A 25375-nucleotide genomic window follows, 5' to 3' on the forward strand; every position below is an offset into this window, starting at 1 on the left:
GCTGATACAGATTAGGTCCCCACTCTCATGATATACATTTATATATGCTACTAGCAATTAGGTATGTGCCTTTGCATTCTGCATGTTTCCATTAAAAACTTTCATCGTATCATATATCTACAATAAATGCAATACACAGAGCTTTGTCTCTGGAACCATACTTGCTTTGATTGATTGAATTGAATAGTTTGTTTGCTCTTTTAAGCAGCCCCTGTGTGCCCAGCCCCTCATAACAGTAAATCATTTTCCGGACACGCTAACAAAAAAAAAAAAAAAAACTGGTTTTCCCTTGGGAAATGCCAAAAAAGACCTTCCACATATGTATTCCATATTTAATAATCATTCAACCACACACACACAACCTAGCCTGACATTATCCCAAGAGAAATGTTTTCTAAATTTTGGAGTTAAAAGCTAAACTACTAGTTTTATCGTATGCATCCTTTAGCCATTGGACATGATAAATTAGGTTGCTAGCTAACTTATATACGAACACGCGCGATATGTCACATTTTATATTTACAAGACATTAAATATACTTATTTTTCATTTAATACTGTCTTTATATAGAATAATAAAGAAGTTCGTTAAAAGATTTATAAAAGGGAAGTACTGATTTACTATATAAGGCCTCCTGATGTCACTAAAACTTTGTACACCATAGATTGATTTAATGGTAAAAAGAAAAGGAAAAGAAAAAAAGAAAAGAGATCACAAATTTAAACCTTTCCATTAACCACACTAATAATTAACCATACTAATAATTAACATTTATTGATATAAAATTAACGCTTTGTACACGTTTGGAAGTACATAAACATGATTAAAACTTAAAACCATCTCAAATCAATAATATTTTATATTAATATTTTTTAATAATATAATAGTATATGCAAAATGTGAAAAGGCATTAAAGCAAATAAACAGAACCTAAACTATGTACAATTAATACAGAAGATAAACAAATTAAAACAATATTTGTGCCCACAATCAAGAAGACTTGCAGAAATTGATGAGATGAACTAGGATGAAGTTAATTAGAGGATTTGGTTCACTGAGAAACAGTAACATGAAGCTTTTGGCCAAAGTCGCAATGCTTGCCAACGGAAGAGAAGTAAAAATAGTCCCCAGGCTTCTCCAAAGTAGCAGAAGAGTTCCCTCTGAAGTAGGTGTGGAGGATATTTCTGGTAGTGCAATGATCGTAGTCGTTCTTGTCTACCTGAACCACCGTGTTCTGTCCTGGGTGATACTGGAAAACTGCAATATTCAATTTCATTAAACTTAGTATATATAGCTAAACAAGAAATTACTTGTTCCTGTGCTTGCCTTGTTAGTAATTGTTTTCAGGGGTGTTAGAAATTTATTTATTTTTAACACTTCTTTTTCTAACATTTTTTATATGTGTTGAGGAAAAATATGAAGAAGCAAGAAGATAGGAGAATTAATATTATGACACATACGAAGCACGTCACCAACAACGAAGGTTTGTTTCTTGGCCCAGTCGTCGTAGAACCCTGGGTAACTGGGCAAATTCCAACCCAATTTGTGTCCGACAACATGAGTCGTCGAACTCACAGATACCAATGGCATGCAGCCAATGGTGGCTAAGATGAAGAAACTAAGATGCATTTTCACGGCCATTATCTTTCCAATTTGTGTCAGTGTTGCCTTTTGTTCGTTAACTTGTGAATTGTGATGGTATGTAATTGAACCAAAAGGTGGATTAAATTGAAGATACCCTTATAATAATGGTCATTAAATTTGGTATTTCTCCTCCTGCTTGTGCGGTTATTGCGAAGCTCGTTTTTCTTGACCAAGTCAATTATTTTTTATTAGAAATAAGAATGGATCAAATTCTAGTTTTCAACTGATGATCGATTGTACCTATACCCGGTTCTGATTAAAGGGATGGGAGTGCTTTCAGTGGCACCCCAAAACACAAAACAACCAAAATGAGACCCCATATCGGCGTGACTATTTTTTTATCAATTTAAGTTGGGTAAAATAAATTCATCAATTTAAATTGGGTTAAATAAATTTAATTTAAGGAGTAAAATTTCCAATGCTTATACACATAACTTGTTTATTTATTTACAATAGTTTTTTATTCGGATGCGCCATATTTTTTTTAAGCTCGTTGATTTTTTTTTCCATACATAATTTGTGAATATTATGTATGTTTCTTTAAAGCATGTAGCATGTATTCTAATATTAAAAGAGTTTAGTTCCTTTTCCTTAAACTTCTGTTCAATATATAGAAGTTGCTCACGGATAATTATAGAAGTTGGACTGAAGTACCAAGAAAGTTGAATAACTATTATTTTTTTTGCCTTATATCCAATAAATTAAAAGGGTATATGTGTAGGTGCTAGAATATCAATTCATACACAAATAAAAACTCATTCTAATCTAGGAGACAAATATTCGTCAGGGTGAAAAAATGTTGGACCAAATCTTTTAAAACTCCTAGGCTATGTCCTAATATGTGTTCACTTGTAAGGATTTTGATATTTAAATTAGTGCTAGAAAAGTGTTTTTTTTTTTCTTTAGACGGCAAACACCTCATATTATATCATTAAGAGTGGGAAGATGGATTCAGACTTAAATTAAGAATCAGAAAGAGTTTTGAGGTATTGGAATAAAGATGTTGTTTCTTGCACTTTCACTATTATATCCTGTACTTTTCATTGTATTAGTAATTTATATTTTTGAGTGAACTTTTCATAATACAGTACGAAGTAACACTAGGAATGTAAAAAGTTTTCCTAAAATAGAATGTCATCTTGTATACTTGCATTTTTCTATTGGCTTTTTTTTTGTCAACACTATAATGAAAAGGGAATTGCTTTGGGCACTAGTAAAATTGCCGGTACACCCAACAATTTTTAAAAATCTCCATTATATCCCTCTCCGTTATAAGTTGTTCTTCAACACTTTCCTTCTTCACACGACTTTGTTTTTTTTCCTTGAGCTTCGTTCTCGTGAGAGGTGTTCCATGAGAGTTTATCAATCGTTCTTGTGTCGACTTTGGTGGAGATGCATTGTTTACGATGGTTCATCGACAAGTGGTGGTTATCGCAGCGGTTGGTTTGGCCATTAATGGCAGAGGTAAGTTCTTCATTTGATTTTTTTCACGTAATAGTTACGGATTGATAATCCGTAAGTTATGTAAAATTTACGGATTGACAATCATATATAACTTACGGATTGATAATCATATACTTTTTTACGGATTAACAATCTGTAAGAAGTATACGAATTGCAACCAATCCATAAGAAGCATACGGATTGCCAGTCCATAATCTTCTTATGGATTACCAATCCGTATGCTTCTTTTAAATTTATTTGTTATTTATATAACTTTATTTTATTGTTCAATTAGGAAAAAAAATTGAATTGATAATTAAAGAACTTTTAAATAGATATAGCTAGAATATTCATTTGATAGTTGTAGTGTGTATAGCTTGAAAGTGATATTAATGTGAAAAGAATTGATACATAATTAACTTTTTTCATTTTTAATTTAATTTATTATATTAATAAATGCAGTAAAAAATGCAAAAAATTACATGATTGTATAATTATGGTGTGGTTAGGGATTTTTTGTTTGTGATTGAAATTTTTGAATGTTTTGTTAAGATGGACGAAGATCAGTGAATGTATGATAGTGTAATGTCTGAAGAAGTTGATATGAATGACCAAAATGAAAACAAAACTAGTGTGAATGAATAACATGTTGATTGTTCTAATGTGTTCAATACTTCTCAAGTATTAATATGATTTTGTTATTAAGTAATTAAATGAATGCCCCTTGAAGACTAAACTTGTATGGATTGCATTGCATTGTAGGTGTTTGCTACCCGTGACGATGTTCTGCATTAGGCTCGATCTATTACTTATGAAATTGGATTTGTCGCGGTGATTATGAGATCAAACACAAAAAATGGTATTAGAGGAAGGACCTCATTTATTTTAATTGGTTGTGAAAGGAGTGGTTAGTATAGGATAGTTAAACATATGCCTCATGGCATTGTACTGTCTTAGCTCTTGCCTCTTCAACACTTACTTCAAGCAATTCAACTAAGAGCAACACGACATGATCCACATGAAGAGGCTCAAAACTATGGAATGTGCCTGTAATGGGCAAATGCAGCAACGACGCCGCATCATCCAAGGTGATAGTCACCTCTCCTACCGGCAGATGGAAACTACTGATTTTCGTATGCCACCTCTCCACAAAAGCAGACATAAGTCCGCGATCACCAATGTCCAGTGAACATGCGATCAAAGGAATTAATCCTGTGACAGCCACTGACCCTTCGATCTCTGGGGCAGGCCTACTAAATTTATCAACATTCTTTCCATGGGAGCATAATTTCAGCTCAGGACATTCCTGAAAATAATAATTTAAATCATTTCAACAATAATAACAATTATTTATGAAAATAACATTTATTTCAAAATATAAATACCTCTCCATTCCAAACTTTCGCGGCCACATGATAAACATAATCTTGCAACACTAATGTGTCGTGGGGTCCGCCTGAAAAATCCTCGACATCAGTGTCACATCATCAACAGCTGCTTCTTCAGGCTGTTCATGATCCTCGTCATCTGCATGATCCATATGGTGAATATCCTCACCAACAAGTGCAACTTCTCGTTGCCCATATGCGAATGCTATGGGTCTTTGTCGTTTGGGGGCTTCATCTGCATCATGGCTGACTTCTCTCCCTAGGACTCTTCTTATAACCTTGCCTAAAGTTCGACCCAAACTTCTGGTTCTAACCATAATTTTCACATTAAAACAGTCATAATAATTTATGTAAGCGTTCAACCAATACTTCAATCAATCCCAATTTAATAATTCATGAATAAATTTTTTATTATTTGTTCATTAACTTTTTATTACCTTAATATATTCATAAATGCATATAGAAATTATTCTTTCAAATATATAGGGTTGACAACACCGATTCGATTCTAGTAAACTTAAAGTAATGATCAAAATATAACTATAATTTTGGTTTTTATTTCTAACAAATAACTATTTCATTTCTCAACAAATTACCATCACAATAACTTTAATTTTTTTTACTAATGAAAATATTTTATTTTTATACTTCCATATAAATATTTAATACTAAATACTAATAAACAAATTGTAATTTACTAATAATTTTTTTAGAAATAATTAAATCACAATAATATATATACATTTGTTTTAAAATAAACAGATTACTTAAGTTCTTAATAAAAATCAACTTCAAAAAATGAATATAATTAATTAAATAAAATTACACAAAAAATTTACAACAATATTTATTTATTACCAATTTTTTTAAACAAAAATATTAATTTATTTAAAATTTTAAAATGATTATAAAATAATTTTTTGATCTCAAATTGAAAAAATAAATTAAAATACACATACAGATTACCAATACGTATAAGGCATATAGATTACTTCAAGTGTTGATAATAATGAATTAAGAGTCAACTATTAAAAAAAAACGGTTAGTACTTTAAGAAAAGTTCATTGAGAGAATCAAGTGTTATTGAGTATTTAAGGAAGATGGTAAGACAATTTCGTCTCCTCACATATTTCAATTGACGTTAGTTGACTATGTTAACAGAAATAAGGTAAAAATAATGTAAAAGGGATGTGAGTGTAACAAAGATTTAAGATAAAATAATTTGATCTTACTCACATATTTCAATTGAGGTTAGTTAATAACGTTATCTGAAGAGGGTAAAATTAATATAAAAAAGAGGAATATTGAATATAATTTGGAAAAAATACAAGGGACACGAGTGTATTTTATTTAGTATAAAGAATATGCAAAACAATTTATTTTTTTATTTTAATTGTTTTGTATATAAACTTTGAAAATTAAAAATAAAAAAATTAATATACACAACAAAATTTTCCGACCAAAACCTAAGCTAGGAAGGAGAGGCAGTAAGAAACAGGCGGATCACACAGGAGCCGTGGTTTAGCGAAATACCAATTGCCGCCTTAGGAATTACCCTCCCTTTTAAATTAAGAAGAAGAGAAGAAGGATTTTAGTTGAATTGAACATTTGTGCGTAAAACCCTAATTAACTGAGCGAGGATGGAGGAAAGTAGAGCGAAACCGGTGTGTGCAGAAGAAGCCCTCGCACTTCTTAATTGCGTCACTCAGTCTCCCTATGAAGAAGACAAATTCCTTCGCCTTTTGCATTCATTGCGCCACTGCGTCCTCGTCAAGGTACTCTTTCCTTTCGATATCCGAACCAATCCTTTATGATTAAGATCCTAACTGTCAAGCATGCAATCCAAGACTTAGTTTATTTTTCTTTGCCTGCGTTCTACGTTCAATTGCCTCGTTGTAATGTAGCATGTTGGTTTCACCTTAGAATGTTGATGAGGGAAGTAAATTGTACTCGTTTGGCATGTAGACAACACACACTTCTTTCAAGGATCTCTTGAATTTGGGGATTACGAGTTCTTCATTTAGATAATCTTTCTAGTTGATGGTCAATTTGGAGATTTTTTGTTTTAGCAATTTAAATCAGTACTGGATTGGCCATGAACAACTCATTTTAGAGGGTAAAGTAAAGTAATCTGAGTCAACGATAAGAAAATCAATAGTTAATGTTATGTATAATAAACAACAAATCATGAGATGTGTTTGGATATCAACTATTAGTTTTCTTACAAACAACCACAATTACTTACTTTTCCCTTACATTTGAAGAACCGGATCCCTTTGATTATAAGATGTGGCCACAACAACAGAATGTGAAAGTAGTTATATTATTGGAGTTGCACTTGATCTATCATACAAAACATGATATGAAACACTTTAATCAGAATGCATATTTGGTAGTGTTGCCTTCTCTGGATGGAACATTATTATTATGCGCTTCAGGGTTGGTTGTTTATGGCTTTTCCTATATATTCCAACTTGATTACTGGATATATTTGAGTTTATGTTTGCAGATGTTTAAACAAAGTTGTGCTTTCTTCTGTTTTTTAAGTTGGTTCTGTTTTCTGCCTCCACAGAAAGTGAAGAACTTTTCCCTAGCTGGACAGGAAAAATAGGAAACTAAACCCAGTGGCAAGAAGGCTTAATTGGTATGACTGCATCCCAAGTGCCTTCTAATTCAAATATTCATGTACCAGAAACTGTTCAGTTTCAAATCTGAATTTCTACCATCCACAAATAATTGATTTTAACATATTTTTTTTGGTTAAGTGTAAAGTTGAATGGGAGGTGAAATCAATGGCTTGCATCTCTCATCATCGGATGTTATGCTCGTTTTGCCCGTTCCTAACCACCTTAATCATAGCTGTGGCGTGGGGTTAATGTGGCCTAAGATTTCCCCTTTACCCTGTTCGACTTAAACACTGAATCCCTTTGCGAGATGCAATGGAATGTATGACTTGTTACAGTGTATTGTATGTGTTTCTACCTAACTATGAATACAACTTCCAGCATTCTAATGGGTGGACTTCTGTCTGTTCGAGAACCTTGATCGTTATGGGAGAAGACAAAAATATTCCATCTTTGGTTGATGATATGCCATTTTTCTCCACTGATGTTTAATTGATTAGAGTCAAATTTAATTATTTTTTTTTCAGAAATTCTTACCTGTGAACATAACCCTGCATCTGCATAGGAAACGATGACACGCCTCACTTGTTGCAACAACAAAAAAGAGTTACCCTTTTTCCATGTTGGATTAGTTCATTTCTGTTCATTAATCAATCAAGATAATCATTATGCCAAAAGCAAGATAATTATTATTAAAAGAAATGCATTGGCAATCTCTGTAACCAGGTACTGACCACAACCACTAGCCACTAAATGGCACAGACCGCTTTATTAACTGGGAAAATAAACATAACACCTACTCTTCTAACATAAGTATTAGCAATATTACATTTCCCACTGCTTGCTACACAATGTACGAAACTTGTTAATCATAACAAACACAACACCCCCTTCAAACACCCATAACCCTTTTCTGCTCTATAAGTTCAGAAGGTGGAGGAAATTTAGGCCGAGTGGATGATGTATGTGAGTACCAGAGCCAGCAACATCAACACATAAGCTATCCCTTGATCAAGGGAGGACCCTGAATTACAGAATAAAAATCAAATAATGCAGAATTATTTCATTAAATTTATTTGAGATATTTTTTATGTATTTGTATGAATAAAACAAGTACCAGAAAAATAAATAATGCAAGTACAATTTTTTTTGGGTTTCCCAAAAAGCCTCTTTTATTGAGAATGCTGATTAAAGAAATAGACTTGAAATCTTTTTTTTTTTTTTGACAAAGACTATAGTGGTCTTCAATTAGGGATAATCCTGCTCAATTTGAATAAGACTATCATGGACAATAGAACTCAAACTGAAAACTAATGAATAAGTTGAAACAATTACACACTAATTGATTTAAAGGCTTGGTGATGCTTGAAATTACATTTTTAGTGTAATATAAATGTTTTTACTTTTTATTATTTACATTCTGGTTTTCCAAAAGAAGGAAGCAAGGAACTGGATACTGGAATTTGGAACAATATTATGATTTTAATTTTCATGAATATAATAAAGAATTGTAAAGTGTGAAGCAATCATATAAAAGTAAAGAAAATGATTATAGAAAAGAGTGGGTATTACCGTCGCTAGTAGGGGCAGGTGCAGGGGCTGCGGATTGAGCCTGAACAGCGGCGGGCATAAAGAGAGGAAGAATGAGAGTGGCAAGCAACGCCACAACTCCGAATCCGAACAATTGTTTGGGAGCACCACCCGCCATCTTCTTCTACTTCTCTAGCAGCGTCGATCGATTCTCTTTCTCCTTCTCTCTCTTGGGTGCGTAAGGAAGAGAGAGAGAGAGAAAAAAAAAAGAACGCTGAAGAAGCTGAGAATTGTGTTGTGTTGTGCGTGGCGTATGCGTGGGAGAGACAAAACAGGACAGAGGAAAAAGCCATGGTTTTGTGGGGCATATCTTTCGGTTCGGTAACCCATTTTGCCCTTTCGTTCCTACTTTCCAACAAATCTGCCACTTCTATTTTGGCGCCACCCTTTTCCTTCCTCACTCGTACTACTGTTTTTTTTTTTTTTTTTTCCTGTGTGCTCCTGCTCCAGGACATTGTATATTGGTATGAGTATGCTTTGGTAAGTTTCCTCAAAAATATCTTTGAAAGAAAGAAATAATAATATGAATTTTATGAATATGTCTGGATAAATTTCATTAAAAATATTTTTGAAAGAAGAAAATAATAAGATGAATTTTCTAACAAGTTAAAATGAGTTCTTTGTTAGTTTTTCATTAATTAATTAGTAGAAATTCTTTTATATGTTTTTTAAAAAAATAAATAATATCTATAAATTACTTAATGAAAAATTCATTTTAACTTATAAACTTTTTTTTTCTTATTTTTTATTTTTTAGATGTACTTATAGAAAAGCTTATCAAAAGAAATATCACCCGTGTTTATACAGAAAATAAATTCTTGTTTATTTCTAAGATATTTATTCGAGTGTTTTAAAAGGTAACGAATCTAACTCACGTCACGAGACTTTATTATTGTGTTAACTTTAAGAAAAATTACATAGCTACAATAGTTTAACATTTTCATCATGATTTAAAGGATCTTAAGATATCGATAATGACAATTGGCGAGCATGTATTTGTTACCGAAAAATAAACTTGTTTAGCATTTGTCTTGTCTAGATTGCTAAAAGCACCCCATCTATAACTTGAAAAATAAAACTGACATATATAGGAAATTTTTTCTTATGAGACATATATATATAAAGTTACACCTTGATTATATTTTTCAAAAAATAATGTTTTAACTTATTAAAATATTTTTAAAGAAAAATAAGTTGTTGTATATTAACATATAATTATTGTGTTACCAATTGAATTTTAAGTTTTTTTTTTAGGTTAAAGCTGGATTATTATTGATGATGAAAATTTAAATAAGATACATTATTGGCTATGATTTGGTCCAGCTGAAACGGGACCTCCTCAATCCAGCAAACATCATGAAAAGTAAAAACTAAAGATGCTAAACAGTGAACTTCCTGGTTCCTTGATCTCTTGGTGAATAAGAGGTTCTTTCTATGGGAATTAACAAGGAATCTCCTACTATCCTCCACTATGCCATGGAAGACCCTCTTTCTTGTTCCACTCTTGTACCATCTACAAACAACCTGTTTCATCACAAGCATCAGACAATAGCAACTTTGCTGCCTTGATAATTGACCATTGAACGCAAAGGCCTCAGCCTCCCTAGGCTCCAAACCTTCAGAATCACACACAATGAATCCCAAGCATGCTCCTACCTCTTTTCTTATAGCAGCATAAAAATTTATCTTAAAAATGTCCAATGGTGGTGTTTTCTAATAGGCTGGAATCAAGTTTGATTCTTGAGCCATTGTAATGTCTTCCCTGATGGTAGAACAGGAGCCATCTTACTCAACACATGTTGAATCTCCATCCTCCTATTTTGGAAAACAAGTCGATTCCTAATGTACCAAATTGCCCACAAGATCGCAGACACCATTGCTCTAGAGTCCTCATCCGTTATGTCAATCGCAAACTCCACCCACTGCTTGAAATCATCAAAATTTAAATTATGAAATCTTAGACTCAGCGAGGATGCAAACCATACTTTCTGAGCCTCCCTACAAGTTACAAGCGCATGCATTTTGGTGTTGCATCTCCTATCTAGATGTTCTTCCACAAAACCTCCCCCTTCTGTTCAGATGTTAATTCTGTTGGGTTCCATAGTCCACCTCAGCAGGATAGATTCAATACATTCCACTATTGAAATATCAAAAAAACTAGATAACAATTCCTTATTACAGGAAAATTCATCCTACTTCATCAACTCACTGACCTTCATTCCTTCTAGACATTAACGTCAGCAAACCGTCCATCGCCAATGCTCCACACGCAACCTTCCTCCAAGATCCATTTCGCCTCCCATATACTAGTCCAGGTGAAGCTCTGTCTGTATCCTTTCCGTGCTTCCCATAAAGGCCCATGGAGATGATATTTAGATTTCATAAGCCTGGCCAACAAGGATGTCTCCTTCGTCATAAGCTGGCACCACTTTTTTGCAAGCAAAAGCTTTAACAAATCTAAAACCAAGACCCCTTCTTTTTTATTTCTTATGAGTTTTTTCCAGCTTATCTAATGGATTTTCCACCCTTCAATATCTCCCCCCAATAGAACCTTGCCGTGAGACTTTCTATCTCCTCACAAATCAACTTTGGCAGCATAAAACAACCCATCACATATGTGGGGATTGATTGAACAACATATTTTATAAGGACTTTCAAGCCTACTCTTCACAAAGCTTTCTCCTTCCATCCCTTCAATTTCTTCTAAACCCTATCTCGCACAAAGTTGAAATTTTGAGTTTTGGATTTTCCCACTAAAGTATGTAGACCCAAATACCTCTCATGACTTTCTACTTTTTTTACACCCAACTGAAAAATCAGCTCATCAGTCCTGGTATTAGGCACGTTTCAGCTACAAGAAAGCTCAGATTTGTGGAGATTAATTCTTTGGCCAGACGCTTTTTCATAGGACTCAAAACATCAACTATGTTAGTTGCCTCCTGAGAATTTGCTCGTGCAAAAATAATGCTATCATCTACAAAAAAATAAATGAGAGATCATAGGTGCACTAGGTGAGACTTTAATACCATGAATAAGACCATTGTGCACTGCTGATGATAACATAGCAGATATGGCTTCAACACATAAAATAAAAAGGTAAGGGGAGAGGAGATCTCCTTGTCTGAGACCTCTTTGGGGACAAAATTCTCTATGAGGAATTCCATTCACAAGAACAGAAAAAGATACAGTAGAGACACACTTCATTATTAAAGAGTTCCATCTGCTAGGAAAACCCATAACCTTCAGCAAACTTTCCAGAAAACCCCACTTCACCCTATCATAAGCCTTCGACATATCAAGTTTTAACCCCATAAATCATCTTTTTCCTCTATCTTTAATCCTCGTGTAGTGAAAACATTCATATGCAATGAGAGCATTATCAGTAATCAACCTTCCTGGCACAAAAGCACTCTAATTTTCCCCCACAATGTCAAGCAAAATCTTTTTAAGTCTATTTGAAATAGTTTTTGTTACAAACTTGAAAAGCACATTGCATAGAGTTATGGGTCTAAATTCAGAGCCTTTAACTGGGTTTTTGACTTTGGGAATAAGGACAGTGAAGGTTTTATTCATACCCGTAGGATCACCTTCACCATTCAGAATATCCAAGCAAGTGTACACTACTTCGTCTCCTATCTGATCCCAGAAGCGCTTATAAAATAAGGCTGGTGTGTTATTTGGACGTGAGGCTGTCAAGGGATGCAGCATTTGAGCTAGTGCTTCCTTCACTTCGTCATTATTGAAATTCAAGTTATAGCATTGAGATTTTATGATTTTATCTGTCCAGTTAAATTATGTGTTACCAATGTTATTGGGCACATTAAATTATGTTAAAAAATCACAGTAAAAAGACTAGCATAAATGAAAACCAACGCGCTATACTTTAAAGTTTAAATACATTTATGTATCACGAATTAAGGGAAAAAAAGAAGAAAAGAAGCAACCGTACAATACTACAATACTCGGATAAATATCTAGCTCATTATGAATTTGAGGCATTAGCCTCAAAACTTTACAGAATCCTTGTGCAAAATTACAGCAACCAGATGCCATTAAATAATAACATGGTCAGACCGTAATGCTAATGTCATATACACATACGCACGCAACTATAGGGGAAAAATTGAAAATGCTTTCCTTTGAAGGCGTTAGCGTTACTGAAGCTGCTTTATGCTTTAAGAGACAAACATCTCATTACAAGTGCACAATTGCTAGCTCCAACATACACTTTACACTAAATTCAGAGATATTGACTATAATCTTGAAACTAAAAGTTTGTAGAAATTCCTGCCATGTCCATTCTTAAGTGTTAATCTTTTACATGCCGAATCTGCTTCCAGTCTTCAAATTGATCCTCGAGACTTTATGTATAACAAGCCTTTTCTATTGAAATTCAGGTTTAAAGTCCAAGCTTTCGTTATGTTTAATCAAACCTTCAAATTAGAAGATCTGGATTAAGATTGTGACTGTTTCTACTCCTAACTATGCCTGAAACCAATCCCTCCTACATCAAATTATGATGTTAACAGAATTTTAGATACACATGGAGAAAATTGATGGGATTGACTTGAGTGACACGGGTAAAACACTATAACTGTGGAACCCTAAACCCTAAACTATAACGGTGCCATTATCAAGGGCAAGCTTTCTCTCAAACCATCTGTAGAACTTTTATACATCCACTTGAATTGGCAGCAATAACCATGTCTGATTTCTCTCTCCAGCACACACTTGAAACAAACAGACCATTGTCAACATCTGTCTCTTTACCAGAAATAGGATCAATGGACCCAAACCTGTGCGAAGTGACTGGCATTGGAAGTGATTTATAGTAGGCAAAAACCTGCAAGATCACATATAGGCATCATCACAAAATTTGTGCATATTCAAGCACATAATAGAATGTAAGTACTCTCATTTCAGAGAGGTTTGCGAATAGTTGATATACAACAACACCAGTAAAATTAAAACAAGCTACATGGATAAAATACTCATTGAATTAACATTTTTGAATTTGATAACTTAAAAGCCTGACTAACAAATGTTATATACCTCATTTGTTTCTGAACCACATGCTATATATCCATCAGCAACTGATAAACCCACAAAATTCTGTCAAAGCAAGAGGTGGAACATAAGTCAGTCTTTCTGATGTGCAGCCTTATGAGTTGCTCACCGAAGGAGTTAACAAATAACATTTCGGAAGGTAAATCTGAATTTTGTAAAATTTTTTTCACTACTCTGACCATCAGAATGCTATATCTAACACCACAAAAAAAAGATAATTTTTTCTTTTTTTAAAACAAATTTTGGAAGGATGTGACAAACAGATCCTTAAAGATGTCACGGACATAATTTACAATCAGTGCAACAATACTTAAACCCAAACCTTCTCATTAGTATGTCCTGACAAGGTTAAGCTGCAAGCACTAGTTGATAGACCCACAGGAGAGGTTTTATTGAGATCCCAGATCTTCAACATATTATCGGTTGATGCAGAAACAAGTGTCTCAGAGTCCAAGAATTTGACGTAGCTTACAGCTTTACGATGGCCAGCCAACACACACCAAGGGCTTCTAAGATTGCGAAGATCATAGCAATATGCTGAGTAATCAGCAGATCCAAAGGCCAGCAAATGAGAGGAATGAGTAGAGAACTGAACACAGCAGACATTAGCAACATTCCTGATTGTGGCTAAACTCTTTTTCTGCAACATAATTTTGCATTTTTTTTAGCTCTGGATGAATATATGGTAGAAACTATCATGTTATTTTTTGCTGTAGCTTTAGCCAAGATCAGATTCACCAATGCCATAACAACTTGGGAGAAAGCAACAATCGATAGTAACCCCAGTTTATTTAATTACTGTTTTTCCATCAAGCAAATTCTGCACATTCAATGTTTAAGCGGGTGGTGTGCCTATGACTGTGTGTGCATGCTAAAGAGCTTAAGCTTACCTCATTGATACTCCACAGTTTCACAGAACAATCATCACTCCCACTAACAAATTTAGTAGGGCATACCAAAGAGAAATCAACAGACCAAGCCCTCTTTTCATGTTCGGTGAATCCAGAAAACCCCTGGCCTGTGTTAGCATCCCATAGCTGAAAATGCAGTCATTTAGGCAATGCAATTAGTGATGCTGGAAATAAGAGCATACAAATCATCAAGAAATGGTTGCATTTTTCATACTAAAAAAAAAACTTCCAACTTTTTTTTTTGCTTTCCGGTGGATATCAATGTCATTCTAGTTTATCAGACAAACTCTACATGATGGGACCCAATGTATCATAACATACTCATGTTCAGTACTACTTTCTCTGCTTCCTAGAGTAAAAAAGCAATCCATCCTTGAACTATAATAAAGCCAGCCGTTGCATGTGGTCATCAATAATCATACAAGCAACATAGAGTATCATGGAAACCAATTAGAAAAGCCAAGAAAAGAAACTAATAATTTACTAATCAGCTCATTAAAACTCGGATGCCAATGTGGACCAAATTAGAGTAAAGTTCTCCATTTGTCCCTTTAGGGTTAGCTTCACATATTCTTGAAAATGGGAATGAAAAATTAAATGATGAATTTTCAATACAAATTTTCACATAAATTTCATCCACAATGGTTTGCTCCCTTTTTTGTAGGCATAACAAACTCATCCATAGATGCAATTTTATCCCAAATATACAAGTGAAAATTTTAGTAGACCCTTGAAGGTAAACCATTACATTTTGGTTTAGAACTGCATGTGCAAAAATATAACTGATGAATAAAGCAAAGAATGTATGCCAATGATATAAGCAACAGTGTAAATGGTATTCAATCTAATGTGCAAGCCATACAAACAAACCTTCACTGCACCATCATAGTCTGTCGAGGCAAGATAGTTCTGGATGTAGTTATTCCAGCAAACACAACTGAGCCTTGATCTGTTTGACATCTCAACTACAGGATAATGGATGTCAATGGAGTCATTGAAAAGTGCATTGAACTCAAAAATTTTAATTTTCTTTGATATCCCAGCAGCAGCAAAGTAGTCTTCATCCCTATCAAAACTCAGAGAGCAGATTACATTTGCAGGATTGTTAAAATCAGTATTTCTTACTATGCCCCGCACTTCAAACTTGCTATAACGTGTGGACTTGCACAAACCATCAAAGAAAGCTCCTAAAGTATCTGTCGTCTTATGTTGTTCCATGTCTTTTTGAGCTACACACCAATTGTCATGATTTCTCAGTATATCTTTATCTGGGTGAGTTGCAGTATCTGTTTCAGGAAGCTTAATTTTTGATCTCATGGAAAAGTAAGCACTTTCAAGTAGGCACATATTTTTCATCAATCTCAGTTCATTTGCATTAGAAATTGTGGATACTGGTGGTAATGTTTCTGAACTTGAAGATTCTTTAAGAAGAGACACATTCTCTATTTGAAGAGAGGAGTCGTTCTGCAAGCTTGAGGGAAGCAAGGATTTTCTCAAGTCATGTCTCCTCTCAACCTCTTTTACATCTGATTCCAAGCATCTTATTTCTTCTGCCAATTTGTTGGAATCCATGTGCTTCTGCTCTTCTAGTGAGATGAGGAAATGCAATAGCAATTCTGATTCTGCATCATCTTGATTAAGACTTAATGATAATTCCTCAAAGTACACCTCCCGCATTCCATTAATCACTTCAGATTGTAGGATCTCCCTGTTGTGCAAAATGCGTTATAACTTCAGGAAATCATAGTGGGCTGTGGTAGATATAGAACTTCAACTGACAAGAAAATGGAACCTCCTTACAAGACTAGTAAATTAATCTAGAACAAGAGCAAAAAGAAGCCCTCTCAGAAAATTGAGCCCAAGGTGAACCTCCTCTAGTGCTCAATTTCCATTAGTCTTGCCTTCTCTCTCCCCCCTATTCTCCCATCTTATCCCGTTCAAGTCATTTCTGTAAATTTGGGATTCCATTGATTTCTTTTGTATTTATGACCATTTATAAATAATACACATGTGTGCACCTGAGACACACAATATTCAGAAGTCTTTTATCTATATCCCCTACTCTTTGTCTAGGATCATCTTATCTGCCTCTCCACTCTCAAGCTGCCCAACTGTGTGCATAACTCATATTTGAGGCCCATAATTAAAGGACAAGCCTAGTAGAATACTTACTTGAGACATTCCTAAATCTGTATTTAAGGACTGAAAGGGAAGAATATCAATTTTCAAAATTCACTAAGCCAAACAATCAATGTGATGTGTTTTAGTACAGACCAACATGAAAACGCACATACCATTATATAATAGTCAGTAGTAAGTAATATCAAATAAAAGAGTTTGACATCTCCAAGAAAGAAAAAAATCAACTCTCTGCAATAGCTTGCCAGAAGTACAATTTTTTTTTAAAAAATAATAACAAAAAGAAAAAAGAAAACTCGCATTTCAGTATGCACTTTCACAATCTAGTTAAAATGAAACTATTTTTACTATACTTGATTAATAAAGAATTTCTTCCCATCTTTGATTTTGCAGGTTGATGCATCCATTAGGTGGTTAATAAATCTTTAACTAATGTCTGGATATGTTCAAGTTATGGGTGGGAACTAGGATATAGGAGAGGAAAAGTAGCAAGGGCTCCACAATATTGTCAGCCATTGGTTTCAACCAACGTGGAGTTGAACCCTGTTGTGTGATGCTCTTGATGGAACCTAACACCACCCCAACCAGTTACATTAAGCATTGGAGCCACCCTTTCCAGATAAGTAAAAATATGATACTGAATAGATCCTTAAGCTGACCAGACAGTATGAATTTGAAAAGAGATGAAGCATTGCAGAAAACTTATTTTAGATAAATAGTAAGAAAACAATGTGATTTATAGCTGCCTGTTTGGTTTAGATGGAAAACAGTGTACATAGTGATCCATACAAATGTGTTTGGTTGGGGTTTGTGTGATATTCTTTCCAAAATGCATTCACCAAAAGGTAGTATATTCTTCTTCAAACTCTCAATGACACTGGAGAGTAGTTAACACAACAGACTGTAGACCAATGATGACAAAATTTTAATGGGGTGGACTAAGTATCAAATCTTTGTTAGGATGGGGCCACAATGGAAACTTTATCTAGAAAAATATAATGGGAGAGATTTTCTGCTAAATATGAGATGATTGATAAACCCAATGAGGATCATGGTACTCACTCAGAAAGAAAAGGCTCGAGAACTCTTGGAAGGAGTATGGCAAATGGATGGACATTGGACAGTAGAATTCTAACTACCGATACATAGGTTTCTGAACATCATCCCAGAGAACATGCCATGATTTAGTTTTATAACATTTATCAAATAAACATGAGATTTCTGTAACAGATGTTTGTGGAATCATATTTGCATTTAATTTAATTAAAGGAAATCTGATAACTATGATACAAAGATTTCCGTGTTACCTTATTGTTGGACGTGATGATGGTTCAGGATGCATCATCCAAAGGCAAAATCCTGCCTCCATAGGATACTCTGAAAGGAAAACTGAAGGAAGAATCCTACGACCAAGATCAGACATTGCAGCAATATGTGCTCTTTCTGAGTCAAAATCATTAAGTAACTGAAAGAAATGACCTAAAATATAATCAGTCCGTAACTTTATGTAAACTAATGCTACTGTAATGTTTCAATAAGAATTGACTAAGAATTAATATTTAATAAAAGAATATCAGATTATTCAAAGGTCTGTCAAAACAATTAATGGATTAAATTTATTATAACAAGTAATTGATTGGAAAGATTTAGGGTAACCACCAACACTATCATTTTCATCAATCCAGAATGAGGTAGCAATGTTACAAAACAGACAATATATTATAGTTGCTAAAAGTGAAAACAAAAACTAAAAAAGACAGAGTTTGAAGTCAACCAAACAAACAGTAAATTACAGTTCTGTTGTCTTATTATTTATTTAATGTTAACGATTTCAAAGTAGAGTATAGACAATTGACAATGAACAAGCATAAGTAATCTCTTTAATAAGCTATTTCATGTTAGAAACAGATTAAAAGATTCCTTGAACTTTAGGTCAAGAAACATCTCTTCGTTCTTATAGAGAAAGTGTCAGATTTCCATTGCAAGGATGTTTGTAAGGTAATTCTCAAAACAAGGGAAGACATACCCCCCTCCCCCTCCCCCAAAAACACAGATAGAAGCATGTTTCCTAGTTCCTACATGTGTACTTCGTATTTAGAAACACATCAATTTTGAGAAGTCAACAATATAACCGAGCAAGTGAACATTGAATAAATGTAATAAAGATGGCATCCATCAACTACGCTATGCACCTCAAAAAGAAGGACTCCCAGACAGTAGATATTTGATGATGTTGTGCAACCACCCTCAGGACTTGCATACCATTTATCTTCCAATCTTTCATTTAAAGAATTCAATTGCAATTGACCTGCATTAAATATGTGAGGGATGCGAGACATGCTCTGCATATTATGTTTAGAAAATTGGATATCTTCCTTGTATTCATTGCAATAATCTTGTGATCCCACCGCATTGACTTTAATATCATTGGCAATTTGAAGATTCAAGTCAGTCCTTGGAGGGCATTGACTCCAATCACCAGCAACTCTAGCATTTTCATTGAATTTCTGTTTCTTCGACCGCAAATTAAGAGAGGCAGATATTACCTTCTCTGACAGCCTTTTCCTAATAAAAGAATTCTCTAGCTGAAGAACTTCAGAATTTGCAATACTATCTAATATCTTTTTCTGAGTAGGCAACCCAAGGTACATAACCTGGTTTGATGGTAACAATTTAATATGAGAAGGGTACAGATTGTGCATTGCAACTCCCTCAGAGTGAGAACCATCAACCAAATCCACAATTTTTCTAAATATACTTAAATGATCTGTTTTGCTCCCTTTGCAGTGCCTAGATTTCAACCATTCTCTCAAAGTCACACCATCAGTGTCAGACCCACCAGATCCTGGCCCTGTAGAATTATGAGGAGACTTTGCAGTCTTTAAACTGGAGCTTGGCAATGCCTTAGAATCCATCTGAGTGTCAATGCCAGACTTTATCAGGTTCCACCGCACACCGGATAATAAAACTACTACTTCATAACTTGTTAGAGACGTCATGCTGCAATTTACATGTTCTGCTTTCCAACAGTACAAATCTTCGTGATTCACATCCATGCTACATTCCACGTCAACGCTTCCCCTGTCTTTTCTTTTCTGCTTTTTAACCCACAAACACATTTTACTTATTCATCTTTTCTATACTTATTCCCTATTTAGTCATTTTAAAGAAATACACTTAACATAATTTCTACTAAATAATTGAGAGTGTAAAAATCTTAACCTAATCATGCATGAAAATTATAATAACAATAGAACTTAATGTCTATGCTTTTTTTATATTATTATTGAGTCACAAATTTTCATTTAAATTATTTTAATATAATTATTTTTAAAAATTTAATAAATTTACTAATGAATTATAATTAAATAATTATATAATTCTTTTATACCATCAATATATAATCCTCATTCTTATACCAATAATCCACATTAGATTTTGCTTTTAAAATAATAACAATAATAATAATAACCCACAAGGAAACTGTCTTTTCTGCTTACCTTTTCTGTCACTTATTTGGTTTATCAATTTTCTTCCCATTATTAACATCTTATCCGATAGGATTTGAGAAGCTTTTTATAACTCTCAAAACAAGTCATTTAAAGACTTTTATCCAATTTTCCATTTCTGGATTGCGTTTATTGGTGTACTTTTAAATATATTCACCTCATCGTATATGCACTGCTGCACAATGGAAAGTATAAATAGTGAGGGACACAACGAGTTTAAGGGTACAAATATTTGTTTCAAAAAATAACAAGTAAGACTATTTTGATATCTAAATTTTATGTTTATTTTGAAAATATAACGATTTTTTTTTTGTAGTTTTAAAAATGATCTCTACATTGAGAACTGGCGGTGAATGATCCACGTTGATCTCGTATGGAACAGTACAGACGCAAAATTGCTTCACGTCCACAAATTGGCGATATTTGCTTCTTTCTTTTCCTATTTTGGTAAAAACCATAGCTTGTACTGTATCAGTATTTATTTACTTTAATGTTTATGGTTCCTATAATGCCCCGTCATATTGGACCCAGCAAACCTCTGGCTATGCGGCAAAGCTGAATTTTTCCTTTTCTTTAGTGTAAGTTGGAATCATGTAGGTAGGCTGTGTTTAGTTTGTCAAAATAAAATAAAAACTGATTTGATTTGATTTAAACGTTCATTTAAATCAAATCAACGTTCATTTAGTGTGAGTATTGGTAAAATTAATTTTAAAATAATCTCATTTATGTTTAAATATTTTTATTATGTTTGGTTTTGTAAACGTTTGGTTTGGTTGTTCTTTCCGTACCTTTAAGTTGTTTCTTGTGGGTTTTTTTTCTTCTTCTAAAATGAAAAATTTTAAATGTAAAATTGCATTTTGAAATAACTAATATGAAATGTAAAAAAAAAATTGAAGAGGGTGCAAAAAGCAACAACCCAAAATCCAATAGTGTTTGCATAGGCTTGGAATAGAGCCCAATTTACCATACATGATTACATTCTACATATAGGACCTTGTAAATGCTCTTCAAGATTATCTTTCTTATAGAAAAATATTTGTGATAATGTGTAAATAAGCACATTAATTAATAAAATAAATTTACAATCATTCTACGTTGTTTCTCAACGATATCTTGACCAATAGAAGAAAAGTTGATGAGCATGAAATTGCGATCTTTATCTTGGCCAATAGTTTGGCAATGGAGAAACTGCATGAATGTTTGGTATGTTAGGGATGACCATATATAAGTACTTAAATGTTAAAGTAAATTTGTGTACAATGATCTCCTAAGCAAAGTTTCATATTTGAATCTTATAAATAAATAAAAAAATTAATTAAAATAAGAGATTTTACTAAATATGATCAATTGGAATTTTTTAAAAAAAAATAAATAAATAATTCACACAAATAATATATTAAAAAAAGTTTATGCCTGATGAAAGGAGCCTAATGGATAAAAAGAAACCATATATTATAAGAAAAATATAATAATAGTTTAGGTGAAGTCATTTGAGAATTAATCACTTACTTATCAAACACGTATAAGTGTAGATTGAATGCATGATTTGGGTATGCATGGTCGATGGTCAGGGGGCCATTGAGGCTTGTGACAAGATGCTAGTCTACGATTTCCTTTGTGAATTGAGTTGGATAATTGGATTTTTCGTCATGCCTAGTACTAGATCGTCTAAAACAAAACCTATGTTTATGTGAATAATAATTTTAATATTTTTATTCTAATTTACTAGTATATTAATACTTGAATCCATTATAACAAATTTATTATCTATATTTTAATTGGCATAAATATTTTCTGACAAATCAATAAAATATAAATTTTAATATGTTAGCAATAAAAATTCAATGTAAATTATAATATATTATATAATATATAATTTAATTAAAAATATTTGAAAGTATTTATTTTGAACAGATTTCAAAGTATTTTAATTCCTATAATTAATAATAAAACATTACAAATAAGGTTATTTAACTTAATAAAAGAATTCATCAAAAAAAAACTTAATGGAATAAAATCTTTCAAACAATAGCAATGCTATTTTTTCTTTCTTAGTTCTATGTCTTCCACAGTTCCACGTCCCTTCCTCTTACCTCCATCCAAACAAACTAGCAATAAGACAACCCTTTTTAAAATCTCATTAATTATGCCCGGTATATTCAAGCGATTCTCAATCGTAATAATTTCAATATTTAAAGGGCATTTTATTATAAGGAAATGCCAAGATTACCTCACCACCCTCACGAGAGAAGGACAAACAGAAAAGTAATAATAACAATACTTGTTATTCTTTTCGACTCATCATGCGTGAGATATCTTCAAAATTGTTTGTTTTCTTTTCTACATTATACTCTTTTACTTTTTATCTTTTGCTTTCCTTTTTCAATATTTCTTAATCAATTCGGGTTGTGGTTATCAAGTTCCATTCCCAGGTAATTTTCTCATATCTTTATCCGGAAAAAACATAAATCTATTAGATCTATTGTCTATTTATTTGCTTCCTTTATATTTGTTGAAGAAAATGTGTCATTTGATTTGTGGCATAATCTTTATCTCAGGATGAATGCGTTTGTTACTTAAATTTGGAATAATCATTGTAACATAAATCTAATGAAAGCACATGAATGATGAAAGGATTCAGGATGAGAAAAATTATTGAAAATATTTATGTCATAATTACCATTATGTTGGAATTTTTCTCTCATGCATCCAGGATGGATAATTATTAGGTCTACTTAAAAGCTGTTAGCGTATTCCTCTACCTTTAGATTCAATTGAGTTATGATTAAAACTAATAAAACTTTATGCATTTTTAATTATTTTTCTTTTTCCTAACTTGCAAATCAATGCAGTCCCCCCTTAAGTGTGTTCTTGAATATGTTAGATTTTTGTCTTGTATTGAGTTGTTGAGAGTTGAGACTTCTTTTGTTTTTTTTTTTTTCAAACGATAATTCTATCAATTCTTAATGTAAATATTTCAGAAATTATGCCTTAAAGTTGAATCGAATCCATTATCATTACCATCTTTCTGTGTATAAAAACTAGAAAGTGACAACAGAATAAGAGTTTCCCACATGACAATTACTATAGTTAGTTAGGCATGTGTCATGATTGTATGTTAAAAGAATTTTTTAAAAGTAATAAAAAAAATGTGAGCTTATGAAATATAAGTTCTTAGTTGTTCCACTTTTGGACTTTCATTCTTGTCCATATGATAAACAAGTGTTGTCAACTTGACTTGCTAGCTATATATGTTTTTCTAGCATTTAGATCAATTCACCAATGAGCTTGAAGGAAATGCTAAGATCTTTTCCGGTTTATAAGGTACTATATAGTTTGTTCAATAAATCAGGAAAACAACAAATACTAATTAAGGTGTTTGAACAAGCTTATCTTTATGGAAAAAGGAGTGAACTTGGTATTGGATGGTCTTGTTTTGCAAATGAATGTGGGAAGTTGACATATGCCTAAACTTAGGCTTGCCACATTTATGATATAAGTTTGTTTCATGAGCAAAACAATTGGATCTCTATTTGTGTTGGTCAAGCCATGACGGATGATGCTAATGTTTGCCAACATCGTAGTGTTCACAAAGCACTAATAGTAAGAAGAAACCAAGTGGATTTAAAAGGGCTAATTTTAATGTTTTATTACACAGTTTCTTTCTTTTGCTTGTTAGGAAAATTTGTATCAGTGTGAATATTGGCCACTGTGCACCAAGTTTTTTCTTTCTTTCTTTTATTTTCTTGTTTATGACCAAGTTTTTTATATAAAAAAAAACCTCTTTTATTTTAAGCCATCTACATGTTACAAATTCTTGCAAAATATAATAAGTGTGTATACTAAATAAAAGAGATAAAATACATTTTTCCTCTCGGTGATATATAGATTAAGTAAAAATGTTGTTAACTCTTAAATTATGTTGATTAGATGAAAAATTCTCTGTAATTGAAAAAATTAGTCACTCAGTTGGACATATAAATTTGTGTATATTTATATATTGGGAGCAAATGGATTTGTACTAACCTATCATATTTTTAGTCTTTTTGTTTTTACAATCATTGTGTACTTAAAGGAAATTACATGCATTTCAACCTAACTATCAAGGCATTTGTTTGCATCATAAAAAATACCATGACAGTAAAATTAAATAACTAGTGTATATGTAAATTTTAATGTGTTTCTATATAAATTAATGATTATAATAAAAAAAAAGATAAATTTTTACATATCCACATTAAGTTTTCCATGAATATTCTCAATCACTATAATATTTTTGTAATTATTCTATTAGGCATGATCATCTGTGCTTGGTTCTAACTTTCAATGAAGGATTTTTATTTCCTTTTCTTATTTGAGATTGTCAATACTCCTATACAACAAATACTGCAAAATATTTTAATCACCTAAAAACAAAATCCAAAGACAGTTTAAACTAACATAAAGTTAGATTATTATAACGTAAATTTTTCTTTCAAAAATTTTCCATTTATTGATTTATTTCCTACTATTAAGTGACAACTACGTATGTTATTGTCTTAAATGTTATCTTTGTTTTCATATGGCTAATTTTAGATGATACAATTTTTGTGGTGTGTTTGTACTTTGCACTAGTTCTATAGTTGTCCCCACATCATAATCAATTACTTAATTGAGTCCTAGTCTTACAATGTCATGTGCATACATCATTTCGAAAAGGCCCTCAAAATATGTCTTTATTTCTCGATTTCAGGATTCCTAGTCATTTGGGAAGACAAAAAAAGAGTTCCTTGACAGGAATTTATATCTAAATGTAATATTTGCTGATGTCCCATAGTAAAAATGACAAATCACCACTCAAAGGAATCAATCAAGTTTTTTGGGAGTCTAATTGATCCTGAAAATGTTGAAGACCTCCAAAGAACCAAAACAGGTTTGTAAATACTTGTGTCACACATGAATATTGGAGTAATATATAAGATTAAGAAATCACTTTCGCAAGAAAAGAAATGAAGCAACACTTTCTTAAAAACTTGGTAATTATACTACTATTAGTCAACAGAGTTGTTACTCATATTTTA

At 32.7% G+C, this 25375-nt stretch overlaps 3 protein-coding genes across 3 annotated transcripts; all 3 read right to left on the reverse strand.

Annotated features, from left to right (window-relative positions):
- Positions 1-109: 109 nt before the first annotated feature.
- On the reverse strand, positions 110-1641 carry LOC102660389 (stellacyanin). The gene is made up of 2 exons (XM_006580479.3): positions 1461-1641; positions 110-1257 (listed from the first exon to the last, which is right to left on the reverse strand). Exons 1-2 carry the CDS (start codon positions 1639-1641, stop codon positions 1052-1054), a joined length of 387 nt encoding a protein of 128 aa, XP_006580542.1. The 3' UTR covers positions 110-1051.
- Positions 1642-7765: 6124 nt separating this feature from the next.
- On the reverse strand, positions 7766-8957 carry LOC100526942 (arabinogalactan protein). The gene is made up of 2 exons (NM_001369254.1): positions 8672-8957; positions 7766-8123 (listed from the first exon to the last, which is right to left on the reverse strand). Exons 1-2 carry the CDS (start codon positions 8805-8807, stop codon positions 8044-8046), a joined length of 216 nt encoding a protein of 71 aa, NP_001356183.1. The 5' UTR covers positions 8808-8957; the 3' UTR covers positions 7766-8043.
- A 3596-nt stretch (positions 8958-12553) lies between these two features.
- Positions 12554-19841, reverse strand: LOC100813452 (protein SPA1-RELATED 2). Its single transcript, XM_006580837.3, has 7 exons — positions 18999-19841; positions 18114-18271; positions 15538-16375; positions 14647-14793; positions 14079-14396; positions 13742-13801; positions 12554-13532 (listed from the first exon to the last, which is right to left on the reverse strand). Exons 1-7 carry the CDS (start codon positions 19803-19805, stop codon positions 13341-13343), a joined length of 2520 nt encoding a protein of 839 aa, XP_006580900.3. The 5' UTR covers positions 19806-19841; the 3' UTR covers positions 12554-13340.
- Between the last annotated feature and the right edge of the window lie 5534 nt (positions 19842-25375).

The sequence above is a fragment of the Glycine max genome, chromosome 5, assembly GCF_000004515.6.
Source record: "Glycine max cultivar Williams 82 chromosome 5, Glycine_max_v4.0, whole genome shotgun sequence".
NCBI lineage: Eukaryota > Viridiplantae > Streptophyta > Magnoliopsida > Fabales > Fabaceae > Glycine > Glycine max.

Coding starts and splice junctions, on each gene's coding strand:
- LOC102660389 (XM_006580479.3), bottom strand. CDS start 1,641: ATGGCCGTGAAAATGCATCTTAGTTTCTTCATCTTAGCCACCATTGGC. Junction 1,258..1,460: donor CGTTGTTGGTGACGTGCTTC/GTATGTGTCATA, acceptor TGAATATTGCAG/TTTTCCAGTATCACCCAGGA.
- LOC100526942 (NM_001369254.1), bottom strand. CDS start 8,807: ATGGCGGGTGGTGCTCCCAAACAATTGTTCGGATTCGGAGTTGTGGCG. Junction 8,124..8,671: donor ACCTGCCCCTACTAGCGACG/GTAATACCCACT, acceptor TCTGTAATTCAG/GGTCCTCCCTTGATCAAGGG.
- LOC100813452 (XM_006580837.3), bottom strand. CDS start 19,805: ATGACGTCTCTAACAAGTTATGAAGTAGTAGTTTTATTATCCGGTGTG. Junction 14,794..15,537: donor ACTATGATGGTGCAGTGAAG/GTTTGTTTGTAT, acceptor CTGCATTTTCAG/CTATGGGATGCTAACACAGG. Junction 14,397..14,646: donor AACTGTGGAGTATCAATGAG/GTAAGCTTAAGC, acceptor ATTATGTTGCAG/AAAAAGAGTTTAGCCACAAT.